Source organism: Nannospalax galili, unplaced genomic scaffold (genome assembly GCF_000622305.1).
Source record: "Nannospalax galili isolate Female #2095 unplaced genomic scaffold, S.galili_v1.0 scaffold47, whole genome shotgun sequence".
Taxonomy (NCBI): domain Eukaryota; kingdom Metazoa; phylum Chordata; class Mammalia; order Rodentia; family Spalacidae; genus Nannospalax; species Nannospalax galili.
Window position 1 is genome coordinate 1,045,683 of NW_008357641.1, and position 9,817 is coordinate 1,055,499.

At 56.3% G+C, this 9,817-nt stretch overlaps 2 protein-coding genes across 5 annotated transcripts in view; one reads left to right on the forward strand and one right to left on the reverse strand.

Moving 5' to 3' along the window:
* Rfx1 (regulatory factor X1) overlaps positions 1-2,342 on the forward strand; it is a 36,650-nt gene extending 34,308 nt beyond the window's left edge. For 2 of the 3 annotated variants that reach the window (XM_029557409.1, XM_029557410.1), the window contains 5 exons: positions 19-189; positions 390-427; positions 706-859; positions 955-1,000; positions 1,120-2,342. In XM_029557409.1, the coding sequence (XP_029413269.1) occupies positions 19-189; positions 390-427; positions 706-859; positions 955-1,000; positions 1,120-1,289 (579 nt within the window). In that variant the 3' untranslated portion in view covers positions 1,290-2,342. Of the gene's footprint in view, positions 1-18; positions 190-218; positions 428-705; positions 860-954; positions 1,001-1,119 lie in introns of all 3 variants that reach the window. The other variant, XM_008855423.3, reaches the window with a different exon arrangement.
* A 44-nt stretch (positions 2,343-2,386) lies between these two features.
* Dcaf15 (DDB1 and CUL4 associated factor 15) overlaps positions 2,387-9,817 on the reverse strand; it is a 7,869-nt gene continuing 438 nt past the window's right edge. The window contains exons 2-13 of one of the 2 annotated variants that reach the window (XM_008855424.3): positions 8,060-8,157; positions 7,840-7,975; positions 7,213-7,319; positions 6,987-7,126; positions 6,731-6,901; positions 4,085-4,495; positions 3,906-3,997; positions 3,688-3,816; positions 3,526-3,611; positions 3,267-3,371; positions 3,049-3,164; positions 2,387-2,826 (exon numbers count right to left, since the gene is read on the reverse strand). In XM_008855424.3, the coding sequence (XP_008853646.1) occupies positions 2,771-2,826; positions 3,049-3,164; positions 3,267-3,371; positions 3,526-3,611; positions 3,688-3,816; positions 3,906-3,997; positions 4,085-4,495; positions 6,731-6,901; positions 6,987-7,126; positions 7,213-7,319; positions 7,840-7,975; positions 8,060-8,157 (1,647 nt within the window). In that variant the 3' untranslated portion in view covers positions 2,387-2,770. The remainder of the gene's footprint in view (positions 2,827-3,048; positions 3,165-3,266; positions 3,372-3,525; positions 3,612-3,687; positions 3,817-3,905; positions 3,998-4,084; positions 4,496-6,730; positions 6,902-6,986; positions 7,127-7,212; positions 7,320-7,839; positions 7,976-8,059; positions 8,158-9,817) is intronic. The other variant, XM_029557411.1, reaches the window with a different exon arrangement.

A 9,817-nucleotide genomic window follows, 5' to 3' on the forward strand; every position in this document is an offset into this window, starting at 1 on the left:
CCACCCGCTGCGCCCCAGGAGCAGGCCTCGTGGGTATGCCGCTGCGAAGACCGCGTGGTGCAGCGTCTGGAGCAGGACTTCAAGGTGACACTGCAGCAGCAGAATTCGCTAGAGCAGTGGGCAGCCTGGCTGGACGGCGTCGTGAGCCAGGTCCTCAAGCCCTACCAGGGCAGCTCCGGCTTCCCCAAGGCCGCCAAGCTCTTCCTCCTACGCCCCAGGAGCAGGCCTCGTGGGTATGCCGCTGCGAAGACCGCGTGGTGCAGCGTCTGGAGCAGGACTTCAAGGTGACACTGCAGCAGCAGAATTCGCTAGAGCAGTGGGCAGCCTGGCTGGACGGCGTCGTGAGCCAGGTCCTCAAGCCCTACCAGGGCAGCTCCGGCTTCCCCAAGGCCGCCAAGCTCTTCCTCCTAAAGTGGTCTTTCTACAGGTGTGCACTTGTGCGGGCGGGCGGGGTGTGGAGGGAGGGAGCCCCGGAGCCGCTTAAGAGGAGACCTCTCCTACCAAGGTGCCACCCCTGAGGGGGTGAATGACACTAGGAGGCCACGCCTATTTGATGTGGGTGGAGTTAAGGAAGGTCCGGGCCCTGGGAAGGAGCCACGGGGGTGAGGAAGTGAACGCCCTTTAGCTGTCAGTGAAGGACGCAGGGAAGGTGGCAGTAGCAAAGTACAGTAACCTCTGGGCCTGTTTCTTGCTCGCCGCCCACAGCTCCATGGTGATCCGGGACCTGACTCTGCGCAGCGCCGCCAGCTTCGGCTCCTTCCACCTCATCCGGCTGCTCTATGATGAGTACATGTACTACCTGATCGAGCACCGCGTGGCTCAGGCGAAGGGCGAGACACCGATCGCGGTCATGGGCGAGGTGCGACGCTGGGGATGCTGTGATGCTGGGGATGGTGGGGATGCCTTGCTGGTGGAGGCAGGAGTTGGAACCTCACCCTTTTCCCTCTCCTTCAGTTCGCTAACCTGGCCACCTCACTGAATCCCTTGGACCCGGACAAAGGTAGGCAGAGCACGTCCCTACCCGGGACCCTGTCCCAGGGCGGAATGGGGTGGTGGCTGACTTGCACGGTGCCCCTTGGCCCCTCACCCGCTTAACTGTGCCCGGTCTCTGTGCCCCAGACGAGGAGGAAGAAGAGGAAGAAGAGAGCGAGGACGAGCTGCCACAGGACATCTCCCTGGCGGCCAGCGGAGAGTCGCCCGCGCTGGGCCCTGAGACGCTGGAGCCGCCCGCCAAGCTGGCGCGGACCGAGGCGCGAGGCCTCTTCGTGCAGGCGCTGCCCTCAAGCTAAGGTCGCGGCCTCCCCAGCCCCTCCGCCTGCCCTCCCCAGCCGCCCCTCCACACCAGGGTCCCCCAGCTTCTGTGGCTTTGCTATCACCCCTCCAGCCCAGGAGGAGACCTCAGATGGGAAGGCCAGGGGCCCCGTCCCCACATTGGGCCGGCACAATCATGGGCTGGGTGGAACCACAGCTGCAAACCCTGACACAAAAGATGTGCCTTAAGGAACCTTGCCGTGCCCAGGTGCCCCACGCCTTCCCCGCAGCCCGGTCCCCGCCGCCCCAGGGGGCAGCAGGCCGGCCCCCTCCCCTGTGGAACTGTTAACTTATTCTGCTGGCTGGCTTTGCACAGCCTGTTGGGACAGACTGGAGCCCTGGCAGGCGCAGATGGGCGGCGCCTGGGGACCCCCACTGTCAGCAGCAGCCCCTAGACCCCACTCCCAGCAGCCCCACTGCTCCCCTTCTTGGTATAAGTGCAATTAAATCTGTGGGTGTGCATCCTCTCCAGAGCGGGGACCTCTTGGTCCCGCAGTGCAGAGGGGCGGATGAATGCGGTAGGGCGTAGGCCTCCAGCTTCCAAAGAGGAGCATCCCTGCGGACCTGGTGCTCCAGACCTGAGGCCGTGCCCATGCCCTCAACCCCGCAGGCTTGTGACAGAACCTTCTCCCAGAGACGCTTCTCCTCTGTGCCGTGGCCCCCCCTTTAACTATTGTGTGATTCGTGAGCGCCGCTTGAGCGGAGCCGGTAACTTGTTGGGTTTTTTTCCAACCATCATGGCCTTATCTGTTCCCGTTATCTCAGTGTCTTCAATCTGTGATAGATGTTTATGACAAAAAAGCGGGGGAGGGGGGAGAAAAAAAAAAGGAAAATCTGGCTATTGTATAAAAAATCACTATTTTGTGTGCTCTGTGTGCTACAGCTTTTGGGGTGGTCGTGCACACTCCCCAATGCCCATGGGGCCTCCCTTCCCCAGCAGTGAAAGTGTCCATGCGTGTGGTAGTTTAGTGTGCTGTTTTCTACCTTTTGTAGTCTTTCTTAAAACAATAAATACCACTGTAATCTTTGTCTACTGCTGACTGGCAGGGCTTGGTGGGTTTGAAACCTCAGCCAGTCTCAGAAATAAAGCATTTATTACATGAACTTAGTGGGGGTAGCCACAGGGTTCCCACCCCAGGTGAGGGAGGCTGGAGCCACTGGGCCTCCCTTGGGGGTCACACCTGCAGCCAAGAAAAGGGACCAAAGCACAGGGTGCAGGGCTGGGCTTGGCTGCGGAGCAGGCACTGGAGGCTTGGGAGGCAGGGGCTCCTCCCTCTGCCCTTCCCCAACTTAAATAGGCATAAATAAAAAAAAGTCCAGACTCTCAGGCCACCTTGCCAGTCCTTTACCGCAGCCTAACACTGGTGCCGGTTGTGGCCAGTGTGGGGCCAGCCCAGGAAGGCAATCCTCTCCTGGGCTGCGGAGGTAGTTGGAGTCAAGGTCCAGGGTGATCCAGCCCTCACAGCACAATCCATGTGTATCGCTCGCTGTCTGCCAGAACCTTCAGTGAGCACCCTGCAGGGGAGGTGGGTTGTAGAACCATGAGTCACTTTGTCCGCACCTCCTATGGCCTGATTAGGCCCAGAAGATTCCAGACAGGTCCCCTTCCACCTCCAGTCAGTTAAAACTCCTGTTTAATGAGCACCAAGTTGGCCGGCACTCAGATTCCAAGACACTCCCCTGCATGTCCAGTGTGCACTCACGTTCAGCCAGGGTGAGGGCAGGGAAAATCCTTACCTTTATGCAGTGCCTCGTTGGTCATCCTGTTCACATAGCGGCCGCTACTCTCAGGCACCAGCCACTTCATGACCATGTCCACACAGCTCTTGCGGTAGGAGCTCCAGACACTGCCGCTAGGGGCCAGGTGAGTGAGTGGAGAGGAGCCCTCCCTCTCCCAATCAGCTTGGGGACCCTGGCAACCCACTCCTGCCCTTTTGTGCCCAGCCTTGCCTCACCTGGTCTGCCCTTTGACTTCAGTGAGGTCACCCACACTGACTGTCTCAAAGATGCCCGTGTTGAGGTCCCAGGCCACCTTGAGGCTGGTGTGATAAGTCTTTGGTCTGCAGTAGCAGTGGGGGGATGAAGGGGTGACTCCCTGCACTGGCTTGTTGATGTACCAGTGACAGCATGATCACCCTTGGTTTTGCCTGCCCACCCCCTAAACCCTGCACAGAAGGGACTCAATGTGGGCAGGCAAACAGTGTTGCCACTCACCGGAGCTGGCCTTCCTTGGTGGGGGCTGGGAAGGCCAGGAGTAGGAGGCCAATGTTGATGAGGACCTGGTTGGTTTCTGGACAGACCTAGAGGCAGGCAGTGACAGCTATGGACAGACCCCACAGTGGAGACACCCTACCCCCTGCTACGCCCTGGCCCCACCTCCAGAATGACTATGTCATAGTCACTGAAGGAGCAGAATTGGTGGCCCCAGGTGGCGTCATGGCGGATGACCTCATTGATGACATACTCAAAGTCTAGAGTGAGTTGCTCCACTGTTAGGTACTGGCCCTGGGGACAACAGGAGGGCAGAGAGCTAGAGGTAGGTAGTGCCAACCACTCCAAAGATCCTGGGCCACCCTTGCACAATAGCCACCCACCTGCATGGCTGTCCGTTCCCGCATGGGCCGTAAGTTTCTACCTCGGAGGTCAGTCACCACAAAAGGCAGGGAGATCTTGTCATCCTCAAACTCTGGGGAGGCAGGCAGGTGGTAGGGGCAGGCCAACAGCCTGCTTGGGTTTGCCCCATCCCACAACCTATCCCAGGAAGCCCCCTCACCATCCTCTTGCTCTGTCCCTTCCCCAGACTGCAACACGTAGTGCAATTTGGTGTAGTTGATGTAGCCAGGCTCAGAGGCAGGTGCCTCTGCAGCCTCCCCACTTGGGGCTAGAGGCTCTGAGGCTGGGCGGCAGCGGCTGCCTGAGGGCCCCAGGCCCAGGGGCAGCCGAGCTTCCTCCAAGGTGCCACCCTTGGCCTCTTTAGCCCTACGGAAAATGTCAGCCACAAATTCCTTGGCCTTGGCAATGGCCTGTGAGGGCTCAGGGGCTCCAGAGGACCGGGCTGGGGCCACCTCAGGGCCAAGGCTAGGGAAGGCAGGGGTTGCCTCTGGGCTCTGAGGTCCTGGAGGGCTGGGGGGGGCTGGGGGCGAAGCTGTGTGGTCATACAGGATTTGGCAGAAGCTGCTGTCACCTACAAGACACAAAGTGGAATAGGTCATCACAACTCATTTTCAACCTCACCTCTTTCACTACCTGCCAGATTCTTAGAACTCCACCTCAAGGAGCACCTTCGAGCCCCTTTGGTGCTGAAATCAGTGTGAACCCCTTGGAGGATACGCATACACAAAGCACACATACTCTGGGCACAGGTCATTCATATGCAGACGCATTCATTCAAATCTTTTGTAATGGTGCTGGGGGTGGACCCCATGCACAGGCAGGGCTAAAGCTCTACCCCTGAGCCACTCCCAGCTCAAAACTTCACCTTTAACACTGGTGCCACTCAAAAGGACAGAACACAAATGAGATGCACAAAGCCCTGCCCTTGGAGTAGACGGTCTACAGTGAGGGTAAATAAAAGTCACATAAGTGAGCCCTCACAACCAGGCCAGGCCAGTTCAGGTACTGACAGACCACATCTGGGGCCTCCATCCATGCCACCTCCGCCGCCTTTAAGAGGAAGTGTGGGGTTGGCATAGGAACTTAGCTAGTGTCCAAGTCACACTGAAAGATTAGGAATCCAGCCCCAAGGTGCTTTCAGGCAACAGGACAGAAGTTGAAAATAGCTTGGTGTGAACTCCAGGGACAGGGTGAACACAGCTGGAGACAAAGCTCATACAGGAAAAAGCAAGGGCCACAGTCCCGCTGGGTCACACAGGAGGCTCAGAGTCAACACTCAGGTCACACAGTCTTGGTGAGGAATAGCATCTCTCTCAATAGTGATACCAGTATGCAGGACAGGGATAGGGAGAAGGCAGGCTGAGTCTGAAGACAAGTGTGCTGTCCCTTGCTGGTCAGCTTGGTCACTTGATCCTGCCTGTTTCTTCCCTTGTCTCAGGAGCAACCATTTTAATTGGAATGCTCTTGAGTTCTCCCCAAATTAAAAATGTGCTACTGGGACTGGAGAGATGGCTCAGCAATTAAGAGCACTGGCTGCTCTTGCAGAGGACCCAGGTTCTAATCCTAATGCCCACATGGCAGCTAACAACAGTCCATAACTCCAATTCTAGGGGAATCCAACACCCTCTTCTGACCTCTGCAGGCAAGGCACAACATGTCTACACACCAAAAAAAAAAAAAAATTTTTTTTAATTAAAAACAAAGCCGGGCGTGGTAGCACACACCTTTAATCCCAGCACTTGGGAGGCAGAGGCAGGCGGATCTCTGTGAGTTCTAGGCCAGCCTGGTCTACACAGTGAGTTCCAGGACAGCTGGGGCTACAAGGAGACCCTGTCTCAAAAAGACCAAAAAAATAAATAAATAAATAAAAATAAATAAATAAAAAACATGTTACTAATTTATCCCTAAGTAGTAATCAGTTGTAGATTTTCTTTCCTGAGACTGTGCCTAAATGTAATATATGCTTTGTGGGATATCTCAGGTCTTCCACAGCATGCTTGAACCCCCTCCTATCTTGGGGAAGGGCTCCAGGAAGTCCCTGGCTCTTCTCTAAGGACCTGAATGGAAGGACTTGATGGAAGCAAAAGGCTTTCTCTGAGGGAAGGGACCAGCAGGGCAGAGCTGTGGGCCCAGATGTCCCTAGGCCCTCACCCTTTCCCTGCCAGCCAGTGATACCACCCCACTTCCTAACATATCGCTATGAAGACACAGTGAGAAGCCAGCATGATAGCTCAGCAGTTAAAGGCACCTCCTGCCATGTCTGCCAACCTGAGTTTAAAATTCCCAGAACCCACATGGTAAGAGAACCTAACTCCCATAAACTGTCCTCTTGACTTCCACATGCATGGCATGGCATGTGTGTATATGTAAACACACACAATTTTTTTTAAATAAATATTTAAGGACACCGTGACAGTCAGGTGTGGCAGTGCATGGCTTTAATCCCAGCACTTGTGTTGTGTGCTTGGCAGGTTCTACACTGACCCATGCCAACATGGCTTCCTAGACAGGGGAACTGCCTGTGTGAAAACTGCTAGCCACACTACTGCTCAAGTAAAACACTCAGTTCCTGAGTAGCAAAAGCCACACTGGGAGCAGCTACTGGAGGCAGCCACAGTGGACAAGAAGCCACGGAACATCTCAGCCCCTCAGAAGGTTCTAGTGCACGGTCCTGGGGAGGGCGTGGGTAGGTAGGTACCCAGCCTTCCAACTTCCAAGTTGCATGACCTCGAGAGACTTGGTCCCTCTGTGCTATTCTCCTGGTCTGCCCTGTCGGTAGAAACAGGACCACCTGGCCTGGGCCTACCTGCTGAATGGACGGAGATGGCACAGGCTACCAGCGAGTAGCTGGTGTTAAGCAGCACTACCTGGTCCTTCTTGAGCTGGAAGGCGGGCTGGAAGGTAGGAAAAGGATACACCACCTGGTACTTGGTGTGTAGCATGAAGCCATGTCGCAGGCACTGTGCACTCAGGTCACCTGCAGAAACACACACCACAGCTCCCTCAGTGCATCAGCAGTGGGCCAACAGCCATGCACCCCTCCAGAACCCATTGTGCTTCACCTGGGTGGGCATGACTGGCATCCTGGCAGGCAGCGCAGCGGCCCCGAGGTGGCATGGCCACAGTGCTGATGTAGATGTCTCGATGGTTCTCATCACTCATCATCATCATGTTCATGAGCATCCCGTTGGCGGAGCGGGTGCTGGAGGCAGCACACCCTCAGCCCAAGGTGGGCCACTAGCCCTCCCAGCCTGTCCCCACAGCCTCCCCACCTGCCCCAGATCTCACTTGAAGCCAAAGACAATGACTTTGGAGGTGTCACTCGGCCATTCACACACAGTCAAGTACAGGTCGCTATAGATTTCTTCGTCCTGGAAGAGCCGCACCTGCCGGACCTAAGCGACATGCTCATGGTCAGTGTGAGGTCAGCAAGAGCTGACCAGAGGATGTAGGATCTTGGCCAGCAACGGCTATGCCAGAGCGCCTCCCACCACCATTAGCCCAGGAAGGCCTGAGCTCAGCTGGAAGGGACCTGACTAGAAATACTGCCTCCTTGCTCCCCCTGGGTAACAAAGCCCACTTGAAACTTGGAGGCTGCATGAAAACTGAGGTAGCAGCATACCCCTTGGAACATAGATCAAGGATGAATGCTAACGTCACTGTGGCAACCACCTGCACAGTCTCTGAAAGCTGCCTGCACCTTGTTGAGGGTGTCAGATGGGCCTTACATGCTACTTAAGTCAAATAAATTCACCACCATTTTTGATTTACTACAAAATGGCAACTCCACACGGTTTGCCCCACAAGTAGTACAACAAGCCCATCTTACACAGGAAGACACAGACTGAGGGGTGCAGGACCCTGCTGGGGTCTCACTGTCTGAAATGCCTCCTGAGGGGGAAGGCCTGACCCTACCAGCTTGAGTTTGCTGTGGACGTTGAACTCCCACCAGTAGAGGTGGTATATGTAGAAGGAGAAGTCATCATCGCCACTGCTGCTGGTATAGGACAGGACATAGCGGCCACACTTGGAAAAGCCCAGGAAGATGTGGCTGTGGGGCAGAGAGGGCACAATGGACAGATGAGGGCAAGCCCACTGCCTGACCCACCTCCTCCCAGCCTGGTCCCAACCTCACCCTGCATAGAGAAAATCTTCATCTACGATGTTCTTGAGGGACACACAGACCCTGGGAGGCAGCTTCCGAAAAAGACGAGGAGAGAGCTGTCCACTGATCTGGGGATGGGACAACCAGGGCTCTTCAGGCAGAGGCCACCTGCAGCCCCCCAAGTCCTCACTAGAAGCAGAGGTTGAGCAGTCTCTACAGGCCCACTCTCTTCCCACCACAATAGCCAAGGGTGGTCCCTTCTCCAGAATGCAGGAATGGCTGGGGCAGATGCAGACACCAAGTGACCTCACAGGCATCCCCCTGACACACATACTAAGGACCCCATCTCAGGATCCCAGCTCTGCATCTCTTCATGTTCAGGGTCCCTTCTGCCCAAGCCCAGAACCACCTCCCTGTGAAGCATCCTCCCCTCCCATGACACTTGGCTCCCTCCCATGAGGCTGAAGAATGCTAGGGTGTGAAAGTCATGCACTCACCTATTTCCAAACCACTACCTACAAGGGGACCTCTTTCTCTTTGTATTACCTTTGGGGACACACACACACACACATACACACACACATATGTGGAGGTAAGGAGAGTTTGCAGGAGTTGATTACCTTCTTCTACCATGTGGGGCCTGGGGAGCAAATTCAGGTCATCAAGCTTGACGGTATATGCTTACACCCACTGAGCCATCTCACTGGTCCCAAAGCCCACAGCATCCAGCATTCCCAAGTTGTCTCCTACCCAAGTTACTAACCAAGCCCCTTTTCTCAATTAACTGCCACCTGCTAACCAACTGCTATACCCTAAAACATCACTGAGGAAGGATCTGAGGGGCGGGACAGGCACAAGCCGACTACTGAGGGGATACTTGGGCCTGCCTTCAAGAAATTGCCATTTAGTGGGAAGAGCCACATTTGAAGGGCTAGTACCCTGGCCTCAGTCCATCTCAGTCCATGAAGGAACAGCTCTGCCAGCCAGGCCACCATAACAGGACACAACCCTTGCCCAGGGAGTGCCTAAAGGTGGAGCCACAGGCCTGCCCAGGGAGCCTGTCCAGGCCAGAGACTGTCCATCAAGGAGCTCCCAGTCAAGAGGTGGTGACACAGCTTTGCCCTCATCTGGCTCCCAAGTCCTCCCATGAAGATAAGTCTTGTTCCACTGCTGCCCACCTGACCTCACATTCCTTCACTTCCTGGCCCTCCTCAGGAGGCCAATCTCACCTGAGAGTTTCCATGCCAAGGGGAAGACCTGGCCCTCTCTATTCAAGAGTCCCACCCAGTGGTTGAGACTGATCCAAGTACATGAACTGAGTTCTGAGGTAGAGCTGGGTCAGAGAGGGAGCACCAGGCAGAGGAAGCCCAGCGCTGATGGCAGAGTCTCTGCAAAGGGTCCCAGAAAGGCAGGCTCCAAAAGGAGCAGCGCTTTAAAAAATGGGTCTCAGCCTGGGTCGCCCCTTCCTCCTGATTCCTCCAGCGGTCTCTAGGGTCTCCTCCGTCCAAGCGCTCTAGGGGTGACCTGCCCAGCCCCTTCCCCGATGACCCGACCCAGCCTCCTCGACCCAAGCCCCTTCTCCAATGACGCGGCCCAGCCGCCTTCATCCAAGGCCAACAAGGGATGACCCCGCCCAGCCTCCTCCATCCAAGTCATCAACCTCCGCCATCCCAGCCCTTGCCTCAGTGCCCGCCTCACCACCCACCCCGGGCCCCTCCATCCTGAGCCCCCGACCCCGGGCCTCCTCCACCCCCGGACCCCTCGATTCTCCGGTCCCCTGCACCCCCA